We start from the raw sequence: 26,496 nt of genomic DNA on the forward strand, positions 1-26,496 counted from the left end.
AAAATCTGTGATCAATATGTGCTGTATTCGTGCTTAGGTTCAAAATGTCGTTTAGGTGTCGAAGTCATATCAGCGCAGGCGTAGCGTCCAACATTCGACATCTGCTCCTCGCGCTCACTCATCCATTGCCTCGCCCCCGGCCATTTTCCCCTCTGATGCTTTGTGCCTCAACGCCGCCCTTAATTTATTCCCATCACACCCACACCCACACACACACACACACATGGCAGGTGGATGAGTCATACCACATTGACCTTTTGACAAGATAATGGTCAATGAGAGGCGGAGGTTGTGCTCAGCGCCGCGGTGCTCGCTTGTTTGCTTGCCCGGCCCGGCCTTTTGAAAGCTGTCCGTCACAAACAAGTGACTCGAGAGTGGGCGGTGTTATAAATGAGGATATATGCCGTCTATTTATCTGTGCGTGTGTGTGTGTGGATGGGGAGGCGGTGTTTGGTGTGCTATTGTCATTACATAAGCCATCCATAGAAAATGTGCTCTGAAGGTGTTCTTGTTTAGTTTTTCATTCATCTCACCCCGTTCCTTGAGAGCAATTCTTGTATAACTTGACTGTTGTGTCTCTTCTTTTGAAGAGGACACGCTTTAATTTTTTTTTTTTACTACAATTATATCAGTTCCCCAGGTGTTTTGAGAAAGGACCAAAATTTGTTAAACAATTTTAGGATGTCCAAGGGACAACATGATCATTCAAGGAAATCATACACAAGGAACCAGGCCAGGTTTCAAACTTAAGACCTCTTGAATGTGAAGCAGATGTACCGTACTTGTTTTTTTTTGCTTCAGCAGAGCCCTCATGCTTATTAGGATATTTTTTAGGAGCCTGCAATTTCTGGTGTTGAATATCATCATCAGTCTCTTCCAATAGGACATTTGTTGGATGGAGCACGGTGCCGTGAATGGTAGCCCGACACTGTCATTAGCGGCGATAATGGACAGGATGTGCTTCCCGATCGACTGACAGCATGGAAAAAAAAAATTGAATAGAAAAATCCATTCGACTCGAGTTCAGAGACGTAAGATGTGTTGAGTCAGAGCATTTGGATGAATCATCTTGATGGTAAATTTTCTGCAAAAAAATCATGTGTGTATATGTGGGTATTTTTTTCTTACTATCTTGTTTGAACTGTTTCTGATTAAAATCCTCAGAGTATATAGTGGTACCTCGACTTATGAAATTAATTGGTCCTGGAAGAAATTTCGTAACTAAAAAAATTTGTAAGTAGAGACGCGTTTTCCATGTAAATGCCCTAATCCGTTCCAAGGCCCCCAAAATTCTGACATAAATTTTTAAAGTGCCCCACTATGTCTGTTCAAGGTACGTTATTGGTCGGAAAAAAAGTGTCATTAAATGTAAAAAAGACAAATATATGATTTTTGAGCGCAGCAATCATCTTCATGTCAGCAATGGTTGTCATTATACCCAACCTGTTCCCCGCACGCACTGTTGTCCTCCCGACTGTAATTCCAAATTTGGTCTTTTTCGCCTCACCTGCACCCAAAACATCATTTTTTTCCCGAGGGGTCGCCCTTTGCCTTTTGCCCCATCAAGCGCTCATTAATCAACCTCACAGCCTTCAGGTTGCGGAGGTCCACTGAGATGCGAACAATTACACGCAGCCGGTGGGTCGGCCTCTAATGAGACAGTAAGTGTTCAATCAGCCTGCCATGCATGTTTTTGGAATGTGGGAGGAAACCGGCATATCCGGAGAAAACCCACGCAGGCCCGGGGAGAACATGCAAACTCCACACAGGGAGGCCGGAGCTGAAATCGAACCCTAGATCTCTGCACTGCGTGCTAACCAGTCGACCACCGGGCCGCGCTCTTGAGGAGTGTGGCTTCTAATTCCCCTTCCACGCACTGTCCCCTTTTGTCACGTACACCTTCTCACATCTCACCTTCCTCTTCTTCTCTTTATTTATGCCCAACGCGCTTCTCTTTATCTAGGTTGTGTACTCCAAGCCCCCCCCCCACCCACCGCCATTCACCTTCTCCCTCCCCTCGCTTCGATATTCCATCCACAGCGTTCCGGAGTCCTCAGGCAGTGCTTCTCCTGCATGATTTATTGTCCCCTTCACTCCCTCAGTGGCTCTCGACACGCCGGTCCTCTTTTGCAACCTCTAGCTTTTCTGACATAAGAAATGAATAAACTTCCACTGTTGGGACATCATTGTTTCATTTCCAGTGATGCCGCTAAGTGTCAAGAGCTCACGTGAGGCCAGAACTCACACTGGTGAGAAACCTTTTTCCTGCTCAGTTTGTGGCCAAAGATTCTCTGAGAAGGGAACCTTAATGAACCACACAAGAACCCACACTGGTGAGAAACCTTTTGCCTGCTCAGTGTGTGGCCAAAGATTCTCTCAGAATGGTGATCAGTGACAGCAGTTTCCTTCCCTTAATCGTTACACTGTCATCACAACTTTGGTACTAAATGAGACATCCACAGTGCTGGCATTCCGTATATATATATATATATATATATATATATATATATATATATATATATATATATATATATATAGATGAATCACATGAATTCATAGAACCGCCTTAAATTACCCTGATGCGAGAATGCTACTTTTAGACTGTACAAGAAGAAGATCAAGTGATGTGATGCATATTCCCAGAGAAGGTGGCAAGAAACTAATTAGATGGGTACCAGCGGAGTCAAATGGTTCTCCTTGCCAGCGTGTTTTAATCACCGACAGAGTTCTTAAGCAAGGGCCCTGTCATAAAAGCAAACCAAAATCTATCAAAAGGGGATTCACGACTATTGAGACATACTGGATCCCCCCTACCCCCCAAGGTTATACTTGCCTTGTTTTTGTTCATCTGAAACACAAAACAAGAGTCACTAATGTTCATGACTTAAATACAAGGACAGATGGGGTATTCGTAGTGGCAGAGGAGATTATGAGACGTTTTGGTTTACATCATAGAAATTATTCAGAGGGGACAAAATAAATCTTGCAACCTTCTAGGCAAAGGCCATGCGGGAAAACAAATAGCCCAAACATAACTATGAGCCATTATAGAGGGCGAAGTGACGAAATTAGGTTGTTTGAGAGAAATTTGGGAGTATGAAAATGGCGCTTTACACCCCATGAAGATACATTTAGGGTCTGTCAACCATAAGGCACATCCGAGATGTCTCGTTTGTTAATTTCAAGAGGCGAGTACATGATGGGAATGAACAAAATTGGAGGGTGGCGGATACTGAAATACACATTATAGTGTATGTCATTTCATTGACGGCATCAAACAATTTTTCGTTTTTACAATCATTTAAAATATACTACAAGGACACTTCTGAGACCAAAATGTAATTGTAAAACAAAAACTATACCTAAAATGACATGTTCAAAGTATGCAATTGTACCACGGAGTGCCACAAGGCTCTGTCCTAAATCCACTATTTACTGAACATTAGCTGAGATAATATTAGAAAATGCGCCATTCCATTGAATTGAGGGCTCAGTGTGGGTATTAAATGTTTTCTCCAGGATATGTGCGGGTGTTTATACACCACACCCCCTTGGCCCCAGGTGTTATAACCTTTAGTCCCACTTGAGGGAGACAAAAATGTTTTAGATTGTCATTTGCCTGTCAATGGATGACGTGCTGATGAATTTGAAGTGACTGTCATTGACACAAAGACGGCGCATATTTGTAATTGATCTCCGCAAGCGAGCACTGTGGCAGCTTGCAGGATTAAGATCAATCCAGCAAACCGAGCGCTGGGTCATAAAGGATTTTAGTGCTAAGCACTGACTCTAAATTTTGTCATTTTGCCTCATTGCGCCATTCGCTTGTCTGTTACCAATATGACCGCCTCACTGCCGACGCACAGTACCTTTGCCCTCTCCGACAGTTTTCGTGTGTTCCCAACATTTATTTTCGGGTGTAAAGTATAGCATCTTACCGCATGTTCGTCCATCCCCCCCCCCCCCCACACACATTAAGAATAATGAGCGTGAGTAAAAGAGACATAAAATGGATTGTCTTATTCATTTTTAATCACCCTCTCATCTCATGCTTTTGCCTCACTTTCCAGACTCATCCATTTTCCAGGGTGGTGGGGACATGTGATCACCATTTTACGCCCCACTCGAGGTAAACATCCAATGTCCGACTGCACCGATTGTTGCAACGTTTCTGCCTAAGCACCGAATAGCTACTTTGCCACTATGCTTGGGCGCGGTACGTATTCTTGAGCGTAGGTGTGCCCCCCCAAGTCTTTAGCAAAAATATAGATATTAATACTTGACAGCTCACTATATTTGACGTTGCGGCTGCACATGAGGTATCCATCAAAGCAGTGCTTATATGATCCTCCGCAGCTCTCCTTCATAAAAAAAAGTTATTAACCCCTTTTAACGTCTGTGACAATCCGTAAACTCGCTTATGCACATTTGCATGTAATGCTGTATATGGCGTTTGGATTGAAGCAGAGAGAGAAATATGCAGTTATAATAGCACGGGCAGACATTTCAGATGGGTGCTTTTACAGACAAGAAGACAAGAGGAAAGTGTTGTTGGATTCCTGCTAAAAAAACCCAAAACAAAACCAAAAAGTGTTGGGTAAGGGCTTCTGCTTGATTCATTTGCTGCATCACAGAGAACCGGCAGACGAGATAAACTACCCCCGCGTTTTGGCAAGACACCCTGCTGCAGCAGGCCAGTGGAATTTCCTTTTCAATCAGGATACCCGCAATAAATCCACTCCCGCTGCCTGACCCCATCCACATTGGTTACTCAGCTCGATAACCGAGCCGTATATTCCGAGCGTTATTTTTGCACCTCACGTATAGCACGGCTATGTTTGTCTTGTATGTGATGCAAAATATCGATCTCCGATCATACTGTAGATACAATTTTTGAACTCACATACCCAAACCTCATATTGACCGAGACGGACAATTATTGTCCGATTGATATTCCTATCAAGCCTTTGTGCTTACGTATCCCTTATTGAACAAGCCCGCACAGTACATTGAACAATACACTGAACCGACTACGCCCACGTAGCTAAATATATTCACTGAAGCCAAACTAAACCACTCTTCCTTGTAAATGTGCATAAGGTCAAAGCAAAATGTGTGTTTTATTTGTTTATTTATTTATTCAGCAAGTTTAAAAAATTTTTTTTTTGTTCCGTCAGCTTATGAGGAGCCGCTCGCACCGGCGCCGAGTGCAATACGACCTCATGGCAATAAAACCTTTATCTCGCTCAAGCACAGGGGGCAGAGTAGGCCTTTATGTATGTGTGGGTTTTTTTTCAGGTTTTTTGGGGGGGGTCGGGGGGGGGGGGTTGGATGGGGCTCTTTTCAAAGCAAAAACAACAGGAGCAGGCTGTGTAGCATTGCTGCTTGAAAACAGAAGCTTTTCTCAGCGAATCTTTTGATGCACGTGGATCAAGTTGCTATCCATGCGTCCACAAGCAGTATACAATGAATTCCCTCCCATTCATTGCGCCGGATAGATTCAAAAACTACCATCTGCTAAGTGAAAATGAGATCCCATAATTAAAAAACTGAAAACAAAAATCCACACTTTAGACGTATTGAAACTCGCATTTTAAAATCCAGTATTGAACATTGTATTTTTAAAACGCCAAACCATATCATTACGTCCAATGAAAGTCTGCTAGCTGTGCGAATGCGAAACGGTTTTACAGAAATGAGCAAAGCTGGAACGTTGATTAATCAGCGACAAACTACAGCTTCATCGCCCGCAGAGCAGCATCAGCTCCAACAAAACAATTAAATGTTGCCGTGTGTTAATATTGTACACATTATTCGCCAACGTAGCCGGGGCGCGATAGATGAACCGCGATATAGCGGAAGGATTCAATGCACACGACACACCAGCAAGTCGTCCGCCGATCCGAGACGACGTCGAGTGCGAGGCGGCGTACGCCCTCGGGCTGATCAATCACGGCGATGTATCGTGACAGACAACCTTTCACAATTCCGTTCCCAAGCGATTTAGATTTCACACACTCATTTAACCGCACGGCGCGTGTATTTCGAACACGCCGCCAAAGTGGAACACATACGTGCGTCTCGAGAAATGTATTTCAAATCCTTGATATTCACTTTCATATATATATATATATATATATATATATATATATATATATATATATATGGCTACCTCGGCTGTTATATAAGTTGGGGGTGGGGGGGGTCTGTCTTTCTTCTCCTCTCCTGATGAGCAAGAGCACATACACGGCCATGCGGCTACCGTGGTGATAAGTACAGAAAGGGAGAGACATTCCAAGAATATTTTATGACTAATGTCCAAACCGTCGTCTTCTATGGTGAATTGGAGTGTGGGGGTTGGGGGGGGTGGGGGGTATTGAAACGAAGCATCTCCCATTTCCTTCGGGTCCCTTATACAAATGCGGTGTCCTGCTAAGCTGTGATAAACACCAGCTGTGGAGGTTTACAACAACCTGGAAACAGACTTAAGGAGCAGCCGGGGAGATGAATGTTAAATTGTGCGGGTGTGTGCAACAGCCCGGGAGGACAAATAGCGAGCTTTTTCAACCGTTTTTATTCAATATTGCTTGTTTGTCAGACGAAACTTGCACACGGAAGGATTAATGTACTTGGCGTAATGCTATGAGGGAAATTAAACAATAACAGTTCTCTCCCCCCCCCACCCCACCCCCACCCATTTGGGAAATCCTTATTTAAAAAAAAAAAAAACTTGTGTTCCTAAACAGTGCAAAGTAGGTATGGTACCTTATATATTTTTTGACCACAAGTCTCTTCCCTGTTTGCACTCCGCAGGGACCACGGCTTTCGACACGATGAAGAATCCCCTGCCGCCGCGAGAGCCGCATTAGTATGTATGCCGAGTACAGCCAAGTCCTCTGCCGATGCCGTGACCCTCGACCGCCCTCAGGTACGAGCGACACCCACATCTATCCAAGAAGCGACGGGAAGCTCAGAAAAAAAAGAGCTACTAGTTCAAAAAGTGCTTCCTCATTGTCGAGACGCATTACAGGCTCCGGCACACACAGCCATGCCACCACTGTATCCCACACACACACACACACACACACACACACACACTCACACACATACTCTTTCAAGCTCACCATCACTTCATCAGCGAGTTCATTTCCATTCGAGGCGCCGTGTGCTGGCGGGTCAAAGCGCTGATTGTGTGGAGGGCTGATGGAGTCCCGAACTAGTACTTCCCAGTGCTTGTGAAAGGGTTGCAGGCATACCTTCTCTTGCATCACATCCTGCCTGGCGAAACATAAATGTTTCATAACAGACTTTTAATCAATGGCGTTTAAGGGTAAAGAGCCAATAAAGTCGGAAAATGGCACGGGAAGGGATTGAGGGAGGGAGTTTCGATTTACGTATTTTCCGCATTATAAGGCACTTCGGAGTATAAGGCGCACCTTTAATAAATGGCCTGTTTTAAAACAGTTTTCATATATCGGGGGCGCCGCATTATAAGGCGCATAGAATAGAATCTACTTAGTGACTGAGGTTGTGGTATGCATACACTACATTAAAGGGAAAAGACACATATGCTGGAAATTGACGAATTTTGAACTGGTCACACAGGCCTCCAGCGTTAGTCTGGCCTTTGTTTTTGTTCTTCCATCCCTTGATATTCCAAGCAAGGCCTGAGCGAAATGAAGGCAATACAGAGTGACAAGCATCAGCGAGCCGCTCACCTGCATCTAATACGAGTGTTATTGGGGCATAGGCGGCCTCTATCACATATATTTGCTAGCACAGGTTGGGACCTAGCAGACCTGGGAGGGATTTGATATATTAATACGAAGCCCTGTCTGTCGGAGTAGAACAGTATTTGCGACAACATTTTCCATTCAATTCCACAGCGTGCATTAAAGTGACAAGAATATATGGCCCTCATACGTTAATAGAGAAATGAAAAGGGGGCCCTACAGTTGTTTGCAAAGTGCACTCAGTGCCATATTAGTCGTGAAATTCATGGCATACGGGTCGGAGTTAATGAGAATACAAAAGACGGGCACACGTTAATGGTCGACATGAGCTGTGGGGTCTGCGTCTCGCATTCTCTGTGGCGCCGTTTGCCGACCTTTGTCGAGCACCTGTTTGACATTGGAAAAATTCCTCATTTTATGACACTTTGTCAGAGCGCACCTCGTCTACCCGTAAAAATGCACTATCCCCTTTATAATAACACATCGTCAATAATTTCTAGACCACCGGCAACAAATGTGAATTCACCCCGAAGTGAAACTGCCCAAATTGGGCTCAAAGTGTCAGTATTGTGTATGGCCATCATTTTTGGTTATGGAGTATAAAGACATGCGAGCTTAGCCTGGACCGCCTTTGCCTAAGCTAGGCTAGTTTAGCCTGAACCGTCTTTGCCTAAGCTAGGCTTGTTTAGCCTGGACCGTCATTGCCTAAGCTAGGCTAGCTTAGCCTGAACCGTCTTTGCCTAAACTAGGCTAGCTTAGCCTGGACCGTCTTTGTCTAAGCTACGCCAGTTTAGCCTGAACCGTCCTTGCCTAAACAAGGCTAGCTTAGCCCGGACCGTCTTTGCCTAAGATAGGCTAGCTTAGCCTGGACTGTCTTTGCCTAGGCTAGGCTAGCTTAGCCTGGCTGGTTAGTAAAGTAGGCTGTTTGGCAGACAGACATTTGTCTTTGCATGTTTTTTTTGTTTGTTTGTTTAGCATCATAAAGGCTCAAAAGGTTCCGCCCCGCAGTGAAATATCAACAAGCATAACAGGGGATGTTCGAATTGATCTGTTTGCCGGTCGGGGCTTTTTGTGTGAATGTCACTGCGTGTGCATGCGGCGCCACAACGGAACATCCATCGTCTACCGCGCTCTTGTTCCTCTCGCATGGTTCCCGACGGTGCCGCGACTATCGGGGGGCCAGATGATGCAAGATAATTGATTTTGTGACACCGCAATGAAGTGAAAGATGTGGCGGTGACGAGGGGGGTCGTGAGAGCTCTCAACGAGCTTCACTTGTCTTTATTTTTTGGGGGGTATGAAAGAACTATTTCTTATTTCATCCTCCAATGTGCAAGATTTGTCATGATTGCATCACTTGTTCTGAATTACTGTTGCCTGTGTTGCATGTACAAACACAACCTACTGCAAGTAACTGGACATTTGCCCCGCATTGTCCTGAAGCCCAAAGTAGGCTTTGTCCGTCTTGCCATCGCACCCGAATTGATTTTCAGTCGCACTTAAGAGGGTCACAGTTAATGTAAATTAAATCAAGCCATTTAGAAAACTCGCAAAACGGACGCTGTCGCGGGCAAGACGCTAATGACTTGCGATCCCCATAAGAAGCTGTTGCGTCATTGGCACAAACAATAATGGGGGCTGTTAGACAGCTGCCAGAGAACATGCACTAAGGTGGGCGATTGAAATTCCAGAAGAATCAAAACAACAAAAGCCGAGAATGAAAGCATTGTTGCGCCGCACGGAAAGCAAAAGAAGGAAACGGGAATCGCCTCATGTCAAGCTACAAAGCGCTTCAGTGTGCCACAATGGATGCTCATTTTGATTAACTTTTGCTGATAGACTTTTGCTATATCGATATAGATCTAGATATATATGTATACACACAATGTGCTGCTCAATTTGCTTCGTGGCATACTTTCACGATGCGCAATCAACATCCATTATCCGGAGCCCTCCATCATTTCCAACGAGAGCCGATGCAGCCTGCGTGTTACCTGACAATCAGTCAACAAACGCCGCTTCCCCACCCGCCGCGTATTTTTTCGCTCGCGCGGGCAAGGTGACTTTGTGAAGATGATTACCGTGAACGCTAACAGTCTCCGTTTCATTGGCGGCGGATGTTTTTTTTTTTTTCGCCAACGAGGGAAAGACTTCGAAAACAAATCAATGTCCAAATGACATCGCCGTTCGGCAGCCCGTCATCATCAAGAAAAGACGCATTTGAAGTGATCCTATCCTCGTGTGATAGCCTGGGAAGAGTTGAAAGTCGATCCGAACAACGTTGCGCAAGGGGAATACAAATTCGCCGTAGAAATGCCGTGTTAAAGAAATCAGCCCAGTGGCTTCGTTGCGTTCTTGCCAGAAGGCATGCATGCGATCTTCGAACCGCGGGTGGATAATGAGATCCGCAGCAGAGTAGAATGAGCTGAAGATAGAACAACTTGATTTGACGACTCTCGTTTATCGCTGATGATTGATTGCCTCTTCGGGTTCCAAATTTAAATTATAAATAACGCCAGGGGTCGTTTTTTATTTTTATTTTCATTTTTTGCTATTTTCTCCAACTGCCCATTATATATCTGAGCTTTATGCTAGCAAGTTTTAAAAGTCCCCCCCCCCCCCAATACTCACTTTATGTCCCTTGCGTTATCTTCCAACGACAAGCTAGCATAAAATAGCCTTAAAGGGTGACATATTATGGAAAATTGACTTTTGAAGTGCTTGTGTACAAACATTAGTTTCTCTGGAGGGCCTTGCCCGCTAAAGTGTGAAATTAAACAACCGCGTTAAAGTTTTATCTGGGCCGCATTTGCAAGTGAGCCACGATGCACCCGGTGAGGATTCGGAGTCATTTTCAAGCAACGGTATTTGTTTGAAACAACATCATTCAGAGTCACACCCCTCCCAGGCGTGACATCTTAGCATGTCAAAGCCCAAAAGGTAAGCAGAGCTGCATTGACGTTTTCTTAAATTAGCATTGTTAGCTTCTGATGAACGACATTTTTTTTTTTTGGATGTGATGTTTCAATGCGCCACATACACACAGCGTAGCAACTGAACCACCGCCTCCATGAGCGGAAAATAATTCCATCCCACAGCGGTTTTGGTTCAGCGTCATCTCTTCAGCGTCGGATTCCTCAAACAAATGGTGTAGTCGGTCGGCGTCGCTTTCCAAAATCCCCTGAAACTCTCGAAATATTCTATCATGTTCGATGTCATATGAGAGCCACGTGCGTGTGTAATCGTAGTTCACGCAATCTTGGGAGTTTCTGTCGATCCAAGTCATTCCAGAGGTCTGTTCAAACAGATGCAGTCTGACTTCATATCCCCACCAGGGGGATCCGCGCTAAAACGAACTGAACCTGCATTATTCATGACGTGTCCAAATTTTGCGCTAAATATATACCAATCAATACTGCACTCCGCAGAAAGTACCCCGAACGGTAGCCAGTGTTGAGTCTGTTTTTAAAAAAACAAACAGCAAACACACTTATTTGTAAATGCGCAATTCCTCTCCCTTAAAACTACCTTCGAGATCATGCTGCCTCGGGGCTAAAACTAACTGTTGGCTAGAGTTGTTTACCAATCGCAAAGATGATTTTTTTGTTTTTGTTTGCGGTGGTGTATTTTATTAATCTGATAGGGGGAAAAAAACTATATACATAGTTCAGCATCGTTAGAGACATCTGAATTCGGAGCTGCTGGACCACAGGGCAAAACGGAACTTGCTGGAAAAGTTTTTGTCATTTTAAGTATTAAGAATTCAAACATCACGCCTACACCAATCAACACTTTGTGTGTGTGTGTGTGTGTGTGTGTGTGTGTGTGTGTATGTGTGTCTCTGATCGTTTTTCATTTTGCGCTTATTTCAACCGATTGCCAGTCTTTACTATTGAATGAAACATAAAGCGCAATGCTGGCAAACCATGCAAAATGCCGTAGACTGGATAACAAATGGCATCCATGTCGCGGCGCCGTAGCTATTGGAGCAACGGATATTTGAAACCAAATAAGATAAGATAAGATATCCTTTATTTGTCCCACACTGGGGAAATATACAGTGTACAGCAGCAAAATTGGGGGGGTAGAAGAAGAAAAACAAGGTGTTTGCATGCACAGAAATAAATGTTTCAGTGAGAGATGTACACAGTTCAATTAAGTGCAGTATAAATATAGATATAGATAAGGTGGCTGTTTTATTTACAGTTGTTACTGGTTTTTCACGTATTTTATGTTAAATTCAACAGATGGATGATTATCTCCCCACAATTGATGTGGGCAGACAAAATACTCATAGGTGTATATTCTTTATCCTCTGACAAGACTAACATGAATGAGAAGTGATCTTTTTTTTTCCTTTCCCTGCCATGTACTCTATTTAGATGACCTGCGGTGAGTTTGTAATGATCGCCATGCAGACCTTTGAACCGCCCCATAGGTGGCCAAAGCGAATCCTGTTTATCACCCCTGCTAGAAGCATCCGCATAAAATTCACACGAATGCGTATGTTTCACTGGGATTGCTTTTGAATCCTTATTTAAATAAATAAATAAACTGCCAAAATCACAACAGTGTAAGCTCCCCTCAGAAAAAAAATATAGATATAAATAAATAAAATAAAATACTAATTGCACAGGAGTGCCTCCCTTGTGGTCTCATTAGAGCTAATTGATTTATTTGCAGAACCGTTTGCACCGGAGCTCGAGTGCGCTGTTCTTCCATTGGATTCTTCCTCCATCCTTTTAACACGGTGTGAATTTCTTTCTTTTTTTTTTTTTTTTTTTAAATCTGATAGAAGGTACTATTTTATTTGAAAGCAGTCGCCTAAGCACCAGTCGGTCCAAGCAGTTGCCCTGCAGGGCCGCTCGGCTCAAGCCATCCCCCGTCTCCTTGACTCCTCCTTCCCGCCCGCCGCACCCCTCTGGAGTACGGGTGAAACAGAGCGTGCTCAGCAGGGAGGGAAACCAGTATCTGTTTTCATCATCCAGAGAACACCCGAGCAAACTCTTCTTTCTCCCGCTATTGTGCCCGATGGGGATTTCACAGTTTGGCACAATTTTATTTGCTTTAATATGAGGCAAACATGAGCGTGAGCATGAGTTTTTCCTCGCGTGGGAGATCCCCTGCTGTTTGAGAAGTTAGATGGAAAAATCCTGAAATTAATTCACATCAACTTTTAAATAGCATTTAAAGTGCATTGTGTGTGTGTGGGGGGGGGGGGGGGGAGCATTGCAAAGTGATGGCAAATTTGGGCTGAATTTATGTGGGAAGAACTTTTTTCCAAACTATTTATCTGGTACCGTTTTATTCACCAGTACTGGTATAATCTCTGTATGTCCATTCTCATACACGCGTCAATAAATATGTCCCCTAAAAAATAACAAAGGTATGATCTGGAATCACGTAATGTGCGATTAAAAAAAAAAAGTTGGCATTCAGAGTTTCGATAAAGGCATGAATCAGAGAGAAGTTGAATCTACTCTGTGTCATATGGGCGTGCATCACGAGCAGAGCTCCCTAAACCTTTTATCTGACACGGAGAACTGCATTAGCTCGGCTGTTATCAATCTGAACAGACATGTTGGGGCTTTCTGCACCCCAACAAGCCCCAAGTACTGCACCTCCATAACCTGGCAAGAACTATCCCGGCTTAAAACCAGCCCTGCAATCTTTTTTTTTAAATGTTGGGCTTGGCATCGCTACACGCGCAGTTAAACACGGAATAATTTAAAGGCGATGATGTTTGGGGGCCTCAACTTTTTACCGCAACTCGACCGCCTCATCGTTCTCATCCCTGAAATGAACATTGGCGAGTATATTTGCGGAGACACCCAGGATGAAGATGAACTGATCCCGCTGACCCTTTGTCCTCTTTGCCCCCAATTACCAACAACACATTTTTTGCATTCACGCTCTGGGTGAACAAACATCTTTATCTATCTCATCGTCATCAACTTTTTGACAACTCTGACCCCCGCGGGAAGCTAAAAGAGCAAAACGGGGCACCGAGTTTAAAATTCCTACCCTGCTCATTAGATCCCATTTGTTCACGAGACATGTTTAACCAACAGTCAGCATTGTTAGACCAGCACGTTTCACATTTGTGTGGCAATATGTTTCCCGATGGGCATTTCATCCTCCCCCTCTCTCCAGTATCAACAGCATCTGGAAAATGTAATCAAAATAGCTTTTTGCATTTATTCATTCGAGGCACATCTTGTATATTCAGTTCTTGCCGCAGCAATGCTAATGTTCTCGCGTGCAAGCGTATCAACATATCTCTCGAAACGATTAAAAAGTCATACATCGTTTTATCCCAACGACCCCCCCCCCCCAAAAAAAACAGCAACATAATGTTTCAATACGTGAAGCACAAAATAAGACAAGACAATCACCGTCGGTGTGACTTTCAGCTCATACCAACAGACAGAATCGATGCGAGTGACTGAAAGGGCTAATAGCTCGCTATTGTAGCCTCTCTAAGCTAGCAGCACAACACCGGCAAAATGTTTCAATACATGAAGCACAAAATAAGACAAGACAATCACCGTCGTCGTGACTTTCAGCTTGTACCGACATACAGAATCGCCGCTAGCGACTGTGAGCACTCGTAGCTAGCTATTGTAGCCTCTCTAAGCTAGCAGCACAACACTGGCGTAATGTTTCAATACATGAATCGCAAAATAAGACAAGACAATCACCGTCGTCGTGACTTTCAGCTTGAACCGACAGACAGAATCACCACTCACGACTGAAAGGGCTCGTAGCTAGCTATTGTAGCCTCTCTAAGCTAGCAGCACAACACCGGCGAAATGTTTCAATACATGAAGCACAAAATAAGACAAGACAATCACCGTCGTCGTGACTTTCAGCTTGTACCGACAGACAGAATCGCCGCTAGCGACTGTGAGCACTCGTAGCTAGCTATTGTAGCCTGTCCAAGCTAGCAGCACAACACCGGCAAAATGTTTCAATACATGAAGCACAAAATAAGATAAGACAATCACCGTCGTCGTGACTTTCAGCTTGTACCGACAGACAGAATCACCGCTCACGACTGAAAGGGCTCGTAGCTAGCTATTGTAGCCTGTCCAAGCTAGCAGCACAACACCGGCAAAATGTTTCAATACATGAAGCACAAAATAAGACAAGACAATCACCGTCGTCGTGACTTTCAGCTTGTACTGACAGACAGAATCGCCGCTAGCGACTGAAAGGGCTCGTAGTTAGCTATTGTAGCCTCTCTAAGCTAGCAGCAAAACACCAGCGAAATCCAGGGTCAACTGACACCAAACAGCGAAACTCCCAGAGGCTCATCGCGATACGTCTGTTCAACGACTTGACTCATCCAACGCAGCGGCCTTGACCAGAGCCGCCCCCCCGCGCACAAGCACTCGCGTCGGATTGCTGGCTGAGTCAGTCCTCCCACGTTTCTTATAAATAAACGGTCAATGTACACGCAAGCGGCAACATATGCGGAAAAAAAGCGTGGACAATGGCAGGGCGGACGGGCGGACATTTTTTGCAAAAAAAAGTAATAAATCATTAGTCTGAAGCCAAGGTACTGTTCCGCGTCACATTCCGCGTCACATAAGGAACATATTTTTCAGGCGTGTTTATATTTGACACGTGTAAGCAAAGTTTCCCCCCAGGGATTGACTAGAATTTCTTCCACACTGACACAAATTGATCAACTGTTCAGTGTTTGTTGTGTGTTGTTGTAGCACAAATGTATAGGTTATCCCGACATTGATTGATATCAGGCGATTGAAGTATTCCGGTGGAGCGTCAACATGAAAGGGGGATTGTCCCCGTTTTCTATTTTAAGGTGGCTTGCCCCGGAGACATTCGCCGCAGACGCTCCCCGAGACGACCGGCACTCGGAGTGAGAGCCGAGACACTGACGCAAGGTCCCTCTCACTCCCCCTGTCGCGCTTGGCATGGCGCTACGTTAGCCCACTTGACGAAGGCCTGCCTTTCAAGTAGCCTTGTCTCGGCTTTAGCGGCAGAGCATGCTGAGAACTGTGGAGAGGTCTGCGTCGACCGCAGAGACTTAAGTAGGCTCTGTCGTTTGGCACCTCTCTCCTTGTTGACTTCTGGCGGATCAGAGGGAGTCTTTTAAAAAGCTCATATACTGTATGTGTGACAGCAGCAGCGACTTACACTGACATCATGCAACCAGTTGTTTGACAAAAAAACAAAATCCACAAAAGGCCTCAAAAAATGTTTCTTTTTGCATCATGTACATTATGTACTACCTGAAAACAGAATACGTATTTTTATACGATCTTTTTTCTACATCTCAGTTTTGTGTTTTAGCATACACGCCGGAATCGAAATTTGGGTTCTCCCTCAATCAAAACCTTCTCCATGCAGCAGCAAAGTCGCTGAAACAAAACAAGACCACGTGAGAAGCAGAAGTACTTTTTTGTCAAGTTTATCGCAGGAATCGTTTTTGACGCGCTAATTGCAGACAATTGCTTTTATATTTGATTTCCATTTCTTCTGTCCGACCAAACTGGTTGGAGTCAGCGGCAATTGCCATGGCAATATCTCCACCTTGACGTTAATAATTACTGCGCAACGCCAAGAGTTGTCTTTTTCATCCCCGCAGGAGGAGGAAGTGTTGTCGAGTCTGCTCAAGGTCTTCTGACTAACGGCAGCTGCTTCACACTTGTACTAAACATAAGCCCTCCATATTCCAGTCCACACTGCGTTAAGTCTTCCCATCCTTGAGTGGTCCGAAGACCGGATGGGTGTGCTGCACTGCATTCTCCACATCTCCAAGATCTGTCTCCTCCAAAGGTCTCTTGTGATCCTCAATCCTCTTGTGTGCGTCGATGGAATTATGCTAGCAACAAGGGGCCGCACGACATCTGAAAACACCTTGACGGTGACCTACAAGTACCCAAGGAACTAGCTACCACCCTCGTGGTAATCCTCTCTTGGGTCGGTGTTTCTCCTGTCATCTGCCCGTGGATGACCAGATTCCTGACGGGCAGAAATCCTAGGAGTCCCCCAGGGATATGTCCTGTCCCCATTTCATTTCTCCCGATGTCAAGATCTTTCAATTTCTAAACGATACCATATAATTGTGCAGATCCAGATTCTCCATCGCCAAAGTTGCGTTTTACCCGGGAAGACCTTTAACGTTACCTGGAACCACAATCTCCCAAGTCTCAGCACTTTCTGTCCACTAAGGAAGCGTGGCCGACCACAAGAGCTGATGATACAATTCTGCGATCATCAATCACAGTCTTTTTTTTTACTCTCACAAAAACTGCCCCTGCTTCCTCTTGACAGTCTGCCATCACTTATCATCCGGCAGCACCTTCACTCCAAAACAATGGCGGCTTGTTCAGTCAACCCCCCGCCCCCCCTCCCTGTGGTGTAATCTGGCACATTATCATTTTTCCCTTTTCTCTTTTGAACCTTCGTCTTCTTCCTCCTTGTTTTCTAGCACAACGTCAGCCTCTCTTCTCTGAACCAAACTCCCCATTTGACTTCACCATCGGGTTTTTATTTCGGCCCGCAAGCAGGCAGACTTACTGGATCGCACTTAGAATTCTCCTGAGAGGCAGCTTTTAGCGCTATACACACAGTTCCCCCCGTGTGTGCCTTGTACTTGCGGTGCTCATCGAACGCCTGTGTGAAGGATCCGCCCCCCACCACCACCACCACCACCACCTCCACCACCCTCCCTCCTCGCCCAAATAATGTATTGGCTACCAGAGCGTCCGCAGCAACCTCTTTAGCTAGCTACAGAACAGGTCTCTTGTACTTTTGACTTCCTCACCGGAGATATGTTCCACACCAGCCCGAAATAGAGAGTCTGCAAGACAGAGAGACCTTCTAGTGTCATTAAAAAAAAAAGAAAAATGTTAGAAATCCTCTCTTCTATTATTGGTCCGCCGATGTCAGCTATTTCAATTTACAAGTTAGTCTATCAATGTATATTTCAAGTTGTCACCGTACCGCACCCGTCGTTCCATATCCCGTTTTCAACCAAAAAAGCACGGTCGTTGGGTTTTAGTCACGTTTCTAACTCTGCTTTGACATCGACATAATCATTGCAGTGATCCTGTGATGCCTCATTAGCGTACCGTAATATATCACCTGTGTGTCCCCACTCATTGTGTTCCCTGATAATGAACACTAATAGAATTAGCTCCTATCAAGCCATCTCATTTTGGGCTTTCCCTCAGCTCTGTTTGTTACAGCTGTGGCTTGGTCCAGTGAGTGTGCATATCTTTGCCGCCGAAAGGTCTGTACATTGGTGGTCATTGCCATACGTGAACTTAACACCCAAGTGCAGGCAGAGGGTCAAAAATCATAATCATATTAAATAAATAAAAATTGATGATAAAAGATAACACAAATTTTCCACTTGGAGCTTTTACGGTAGGATGCCGCAGCCAGTTACCACTTCGAGGTCATTCCCCCCCCCCCCCCCCACCCCCCAAACCCTCCCAGACACCACGCTGTATGAAGTCTTCCCGAAATATTGTGAAGTTCCCACGGTAACGCAGCATATTTGTTTTAACCTTGCTGAAGCCAAGTTACATTTGATCCGTGATACAATCCCAAGAGAATGGGGCAACAAAGCACGTGTTAATTGATCAAAGGTGGGAATAAAATGAATGCGGATTAAAAGCACAGCTGGTGGGGGCGGATGTAAGGCTCATTAAAGTGAAATAGAAAGCTGCACTTAGACTTCACACAACTTCAACGGTGACAATATTTGAATCCGACATTGATCATTTTTTAGGTCAGTCCAATATTTGGATATTTAATTTATTTTTTTTTAATTTTGTAACGCCGCCAAAATACAAAGCAGTGGTTCTCAACTAAAAGAAAACCACTTAGCTCTGCAAGTTAAAATGTAGTACACTCGAGTTCACAAGTACCGTAGCTAAATAAATATTCCGGATGAAACCGTTCTTAAAGCATAATTACTCATGTCTTGACCTGAAAAGTTAAATACAACTGATCTGTACTAAGTGAGCCTTTCATACACTACCAGTCGGATCCTGGGTCCCGCTAGCGGTAACACACTTGGGAATGACTGGTCCCATTATCGTTGGCATATTTTTGGGGGGGTGGGGATAGCAGAAATATTTTTTACAAGAGGAAAAAAAAAAAGACACTGACAGGATACCATGATGAAAGCATAAATGAATCCAAGCGTGCACTCATATCAGTATCTTAACACTCCGGGTCACATTTCAACGTCCTTTGTGTGTTGCCTAATTACGTGCACAGCGCAGTAATCGCATTTCAGATACATTTGGCTGGAGATTCACTCATCAGTCCCCGACCCGCTCCCTTTCTAATGCCTCTAATGTGCCGCTTTTATCATATCAGTGGCGAGTAGAAGGACTCAACGTGAACCGTGTTTTTCTTCACAGGTGAGAAAAGATGTAACGAAAGATTGGCACACCCAGGCTGGTGCAGTCCATGCAAATGAACTGGAAAGTTACCAGATCGGGCCGCTACCTTATGAATTGGCTCATTGGTCTTGACATGGATTATTAATATTCCTGGAAGACCATCAGCCAACCTCATCTCGCTGCCATTAAATACCCCCCTGGTTGGCTTACCCGGGTGTGCCCCCCCCCCCCCCCCCAAAAATGTGAAACTAAACAACCAAGTAAATATTTGGTTATTTTCCTATTTCTGAAAATGTGAGCCGTTTTGCACTTCCACTCCACCCCCCCCACACACACACACAATGTAATGCATGTAAAGAGTTCCCAAATCTTTCATCTGTCCCATTTAAATGATAAGTGGAGCGCATTGATCCAATGTCTTTCTCCCTTCGAGGTATCACAGAAGCTTTGACAATGCCGCCTCTTCAGCCATAATAGTGGATATGCTGCTTATGGATTCAAATACAGATCTCATTCGTTCAACCGATGGTGCGGCATGAGGAATCAGTTGTGGGGTTCGGTGTTCAACTCAAGCGTGTTACATTACGTGATGATGATTATGGGGGAGGATTAACGTTCCTGTGGCGAGATGCTGACTCTGTGACAATGCGTCAATGAAACACCTCGCGGGGCATCCATGACAACAATTGGGTAAGATTGCAAGTATATCTCCAGCTATTGGAAATTTAATCAATATGTACTTGCATGTTATGTTTTTTTTTTTGCAGACTTTTTTTTTTTACATTAGACTGTATTAGCATTATTAGCATGACAATTTTAACTGATACATGTCATGTCATGTGTTGCCACGGTTATCTTTTTCATTCATTCATTCATTCATCTTCCTAACCGCTTGATCTGCATATCTTTGGAATGTGGGAGGAAACCGGAGCACCCGGAGAAAACCCACGCAGGCCCAGGGAGAACATGCAAACTCCACACAGGGAGGCCGGAGCTGGAATCGAACCCGGTACCTCTGCACTGTGAAGCCCACGTGCTAACCACTGGACTACCGGGCCGCCACTATCTTTTTCCTTCCCCCTTTTTATTTTCCTGCCCCTCCTTTCTTTAATTTCGTCGTGTGTTGACGCCCTCCTCCCAAAATAGGTAGTTTGCGAGGTAAAAAGCCAACTATCCAAGTTAATGTCAACAACCCCAGGATGAGATGGATAGATGAATGGATGTTTAGATAAACTCCAGTCCTACGAATCCGTTCCTGGATTTCCGGGTGCCCCCCGCCAACGCCGCTCTCTGATTGGCTGCTGGCTGCCTGGCAGGAAGAAAGAGCTGCTGTGTTGAGGCCGAAAACTCGGGCACAATCTGGAGGGGGGGTGGGACGACAACAAAATACCTCCGTAGAAGATTACATGCACCGGACACTCAACAGGAGACGTCAAATGGATTTTTTAATTTCATTTTTCCTTTTTTTAATTTTTTCCACGTCGAGCTGAGTTCGTCATGCTTTTGCCAGCTTCGGCTCCGGACGTGATGACGCGTGTGTCGCTATAATCAAGTCCCGTTTACTCTTAATGAGACCGAACGTGCCACCGTTTTGAGATTGAAAGTCTTTGCATGGAGGACACATAGCTGACCCGCTTTGCCGTGAAGCTGCGGCTGGCCGGCTGTCACTGGCACAACATCCCGCAAGGAAGGGGAGGAAGAAAAAAAAAACTCCACGGCAAAGAGCTGTGATGAAGGAACCGTAGACATTCGCGAGCAGAAGAAGCGTGGGCTTCTTTTTTTTAAAGGCTTTATTTATTTATTTATCCGTTTCTTTTTCTTTCTTTATTTTAGCCCTCCGAAGGCTTCTTTTATCGGACTCAAGGCTGTTCTACGGCTATCCGCATCAGGTGAGTTCAAATCCGCAGTTTTTCGCGAGCCATTTGCTCGGTGACCTTACCCCCCCCCTTTTTTTTTAAACCACTCACCCTGCGTTATTTTGGGCTGTCCTTCTGTTCCACGTCCAGAATCACGTTGTTAAGGCGGAGTGAGGGGGGTCTCATGCATGCCCATTTTTGGCTTCATGTTTAACCAAACCTCCACAAACCAGTAAATAGAACAGGGTGAAGGGATTAACCACCCATGGGCTTAGCCAGCTGTCCCATTCCGAGTCCCTTCATTCATCTGTCCTGCACATTTTCGCATTGCATTTAATCAGTATACAGTAAACGTGTTCATTTTATGCCCCGTGTTTTTTTTATTGTCGGGGGAGGGGGGGATTGGAATAGAGGGAGGTGGGATTACCAGCTGACGTAAAACATGGAGCAAACAAGTGGCACAGATGCATAAATGTCCATTTCTGTATTTAAATTAGACGACTTGAGCAGGTAAGTCTGTTGAAATTGCATTCACACCATCGTTATCATTTTGAGTCATAATTAGTTGTCTGCCGTGCTCTCGTCGTGCTAATCATGCATCCTGTGATTGTCATGATCCTGTCAAATACCATTTAAATAGCTTATCAAAAGTAAGAAAAACATGGCATGCACACTTTAAAATATAGTGTGTATTTATTTCAAGGCGGTGTGAAATTTTGATATTTTAATGTTTTTGTCCAACTACCGTGGTGGCTGAACAAATAATCTCTCCCCATTGAAATGAATGCAAATGTCATTATTCCACTCCAGGCCAATTCCAGTAGCGATATATTTTAAGGTATCGGATACTCGTTGAGTCTGCCGATACCAGCCACCGATATCTAAGGGGACAGAAAAAATTATGACATTAAGTCCTCCAGTAGTTCGTCCTCCACTGCGGTAATTTGACACATTGGTGGATCATCATCTGTGTCAGATAAGTTTTTATTTGTTCATTTTTTTTCTCATTGTGTTAAATGTAACATGTGAAAGGTACGAGAGGTATACTAATTTTCTGTGAGTGTATCTTCATACTAGTATCGGTTGGGGGGTGTGTGTTATCAAGCATCCCTAGGTAAGATAATAGTTTTACAGACACACACACGAAGAAGAGTTTCACAAATAAATGATGCACTAAGCTGCAATAAAAGTCATGTTTTGGGGTTTTGTTTTTAGTACACTGTAAATATTTAATGTGTGCCAGCACTTTTTGTGCACAAATATCCATCGCTTCAAGTGTTATAACACTGCAACGTATGTGCTACTTTGGCTAGCCCGTCAGTAGCTTTTTGCATCATGTGATAGCATTAAGCTAGCAGCCTTTTCCAAAGCGGTTACGTGGTTGTTTTCAATACACAATCTGTAATTCTTTGTCTTTTTTTAGTTTGACAGTATATTTCCTTTGGGGGGTAGCAATAGCTAGACAGCTTACCTTTAATTTATTATGCAACTTCCATATACAGCACATGTTATCATGTTATCATTTAAGTGAAGATCAGAAGGCGAATGAAGCTAATATGAAAGCTACTGGCGAGTACTGCACAGTTTCTTTTTTTCGCAACCAAATAAACGTCCCATCAAATTTTTAAGTCGGGGTTTAAAATGTCTCAAATGGCGTTTTACTTGGCCAATATTCAAATTGTGTCTGTCACAATATTCAATTTTAATGAAGTTATTCTCTTTGACTGGGTTTCCCTTGCAGGTCCAAGTCAAAGGTCAAATTTCAATTCATTGGCAATATGAGATTAGATTTTTTTCAAATGTGTCTTTCCATGAATACATAAAGTGACTCATACAATACAAAGGCGCCTTGTATGTCACATCCCATAATTCTAGTTTGTTGTGCGGCGTTGATTTTAATCTTCGTAATGGGAGCTTGCACCTCATTGTTACGAGGTGGGGAGCCACAACCCGCAAACGATGATAATAATAAAAACGTCCAATTCATTATCTACTGTGATGATCACGAGGTGTTTGTCTATCCTTCACATACCGACGCAATACATCTTAATTTAGTTCCGATGATGCGGCGACTGGAGACTCCTGTAAATGTTTACAATTCCTCGGCAACATCAGTTGCTGGTTAGACAATCGTCATTAAAATGTTAATCGCTGGTTGTTGGTTCAGAAGTCCCGTGATTTATTGAGTGAAATAATTACACTGTAGGACTCCCAATTGTAGTTTCTCACGAGTTTGGGATTGGTCGTGTTCGAAAAAAAAAATCCAATAATGACTATTGACCACTTGGTAATTTTGTTTGTGGGTCAGCGCGTTCTCTATTGATGTGAAGCACATAATTGCTTTTGTATTACGGGGCGTAAGGGACTAAGCACGGCATTATTTAGTTTAGTTGACCGAACAGTGTGTCATTATTGGGTTCAGGATGTCTCCGGCGACGTTTCAACATTTAGTTCAGACATAATGCGCGCAACCTTGAACATGGTCCTGTTTGTTCATGTTTCAAAAAGAAAATCTTATCAATAGCTTTTCAAAAGTTTTTTTTGGTGCTCCATTGCCCCTTTTCTTTTTGAAACAACTTATGGTGTGTTTGACTTTTAAGGTCCTATTTTCTGCTCAAACATGAAAGCCGTCTTTCAACACATAACTTGAATGATGAAAGTTGCTTTTGCAGATGAATAAAACTCGACTTAGTGTAGACGTATTTGGCAGCTAGCTTATCAGCGGCATGCTAGCTGCATTTTTTTTGTGTCCAACTTTAAGTATTATACAATAACGTTTGTTTTTTTTTATTTTAACATTGAGGTATTTGGAATTTGATTTTCTGCTTCATATTAAAATGATTAAACAGTTTTAAAAACAGAAAAACGTAATTTTTTAAATTGGCAGTCGTTGATTTTGTAATTAACTTTATCACATATCTATGTTGCAGACAATTATTTTTATTCATTTTGTTAATATAAATATTTTTTACAAATATTTCAGTCACCTTGAGGTTATCATCATCTCCCTCCATCCCGACACTGTGCAGTCTGGCTGTAACGCTTGTCCATGTTTTTCTTCATTAATGAGAGTGAATACCAACCCTCGTAGCTTTGTATGGGCGAACAGCAAACAAGCCTGTTCTGTCCACCGCTTCATTGATTTCCTTGTTCACGCCCAGCGGCCTTAAACAGGCACATTTCAAGCGATGCACTCATCACCGTGTAATCGCCGTGGATGGCCGGTAACTTAAAGCCCCCCACGCGTCTGAAAATGAAGCCGATTGGGCACTTTGACCTCTCCTGAACGCCGCGTCACCGCTCGCCGCTATATGAGGCAGTTCACCCTAATTATTATCACTCTCTGATGCTAATTTGGGACTTGAGGTGTTCCCAGCGGGACTGACATTCCGTTGTAGAACCTTCGACGTCACTCGATTGTAAAAAAAAAAAAATATGCAAACCCGTATGTCTTCTCTTCGCCGCGTTTGTTTGCTGGGTTCGGTGTGACTGCAGTGAGCGTTGAGATGATAAACAAGTCATTTCCAGAGTTAATTGGAACTGCATGATAGCATGTCCCCCTCACTGGATTTATCACGCCGGCCAGATTTCGATCAATCATGACAGACTCCAGTAAAGAGGTGCGTCGAAAATATACGGCGACGTTTGCATCCAAGCGTTTGGTTATTCAAAATTGTGCACATCTCACGAGAGAATGCGATTGCCAACGTGGCTCGCCGTCCACATCAAAGTTCTGAGCTCTGTGTGACATTATCTGTTCTGACAGCCACACGAATCTCATTTAAACGGATCGCGTTGTCTGATAGTCGGAGGATTTTGAGTGCGTTCCACAGCCCCCGGAGCAGGCTACATCCGAGCAGGCGTCGGGAACCGATCTCATCATCACTGCAATATTATGCGCCAAGGACCCATACCTCTGAGCAAACTCATTACACTGCAGGATTTTTTTTTTAAAACGGTCATTACGATACAGTAATTCAAATAGAGTTGGAATAAAATATCGCGATTAAAGTGGAAAAAAAATGATTAATTTTATCCGTATTGGTGACTGAGTACCCCTTGAGTGGATACTGATTTATTTTTATTATTTTTGTTTTTTGTTTTTATAGCGCAAATTAGTGAGCTGTGAAATAATTGGCTAGCTAAGAAGCGACGATATGAATCCCCCGTAAATGTTCTGAACTCCTGTTTTGATGCCAAGCGCCATAGAGGGTTGGCGCGATTCCAAGGGGCCTTTTGGTTGGTGAATGCAACAAAATCATTTTTTGGGGGGGGAGTATCGGTACATAAAGCAGGCCGTCGAATACCGCGCTGAAACGCGGGTGTACTAAGAGCAGCGCAGTCGTTTGAATGATCGGAGCGTGCATCGCAGTCACGAATACGGCCGGTATTATTTCCGCTCTCCTCCACTGTGGCGGCTTTCCAATTAACCTTTGGCCTGGAGTCTATGATCCCAGGATTATCTCGATTCTGTCCATAGCCAAATGTGGGAATTAGACAAATGTGTGAAAAAAATACTCGGTCGTGTGGCTTTAATTCACGTTTTTGCTCCACTTAGATAATGATCTTGCTTTGTCTGAAATCCAGTGAATATTGTGACTTACTGTACATCGACGTCCGCTAGACTTTGAACGAACCGCATCCCACATATGACATTTTTAGAGTCACCGGGTTCCGCTTTCATAAACTGCCGCTTGTTCCAACAGCGCATCGCTCGGGTGTTGTTGTCATGCAAGAGTCATTCGGCGACTGGTTACCAAGCTGGTTCTGGCTTATATGTTCCTCTCTCTCATCAGACCAGCTGTCTGTGAATCAGCTCTGAAATGTTCAGGGCACGCTAATTTAAGTCCCCCTCACAAAGCAGCACGACTACAAGCTGCGGTCCTGATCCTCAGACTCCACAGAGCGAGAGACCGGTCACAACTCTGCTCCAAGCTTTGGATAATGTCTACCGTATTTTCCGCACTATAAGGCGCACTTACAAGCATTACATTTTTTCAAAAACCCGACAGTGCGCCGTATAATCCGATGCGCCTTATTTATGGATTAATATTCAGATTTCTTGGGCGTGGTATTTTAACTGTTCTGGAAAACGCTTTGTTACAGCTGCAGTGGTTGTGAAAGGGCTAGATTAATAAAACCAGACGTATTGTATTGTATTGTATTGTATTCCCTTAAGCATCTAGTGGATGCATAAAGCAACCGCAGCCACGATTGTAGCTTCTATTCTTTGCACCTTAGAACGCAGTGCGCCCTATATATGAAAACAGTTTGTAGGCAATTCATTGACGGTGCGGCGTATACTCCGAAGCGCCTTATAGTGCAAAAAATACGGTAGTTGTTCCCCTCTTTCAACCCATAACCGAAACCCGTTACACTCCGCTTCCTTCGGCGCCCAGGTGGCCCGATTGATCCAGCACTCGATGCTACCCGTAAAACAAATGCCTGCTGTGTTTGAGGGCGGGGTCGGATCTGTATTTGCAGATGCGAAGTTCTACCGCCTACGGGACTGGAACG

General features: G+C 44.1%; 1 protein-coding gene across 4 annotated transcripts in view; it reads left to right on the plus strand.

The window, feature by feature from the left end:
* large1 (LARGE xylosyl- and glucuronyltransferase 1) overlaps positions 1–26,496 on the plus strand; it is a 107,708-nt gene that overhangs the window by 41,841 nt on the left and 39,371 nt on the right. For 2 of the 4 annotated variants that reach the window (XM_052056128.1, XM_052056127.1), the window contains exons 2-4: positions 4,071–4,129; positions 6,814–6,928; positions 20,957–21,012. In XM_052056128.1, the coding sequence (XP_051912088.1) occupies positions 6,871–6,928; positions 20,957–21,012 (114 nt within the window). In that variant the 5' untranslated portion in view covers positions 4,071–4,129; positions 6,814–6,870. Of the gene's footprint in view, positions 1–4,070; positions 4,130–6,813; positions 6,929–20,209; positions 20,890–20,956; positions 21,013–26,496 lie in introns of those variants that run through there. The other 2 variants (XM_052056129.1, XM_052056130.1) reach the window with 2 other exon arrangements.

The sequence above is a fragment of the Hippocampus zosterae genome, chromosome 21, assembly GCF_025434085.1.
Source record: "Hippocampus zosterae strain Florida chromosome 21, ASM2543408v3, whole genome shotgun sequence".
NCBI classification, from domain to species: Eukaryota; Metazoa; Chordata; class Actinopteri; order Syngnathiformes; family Syngnathidae; genus Hippocampus; species Hippocampus zosterae.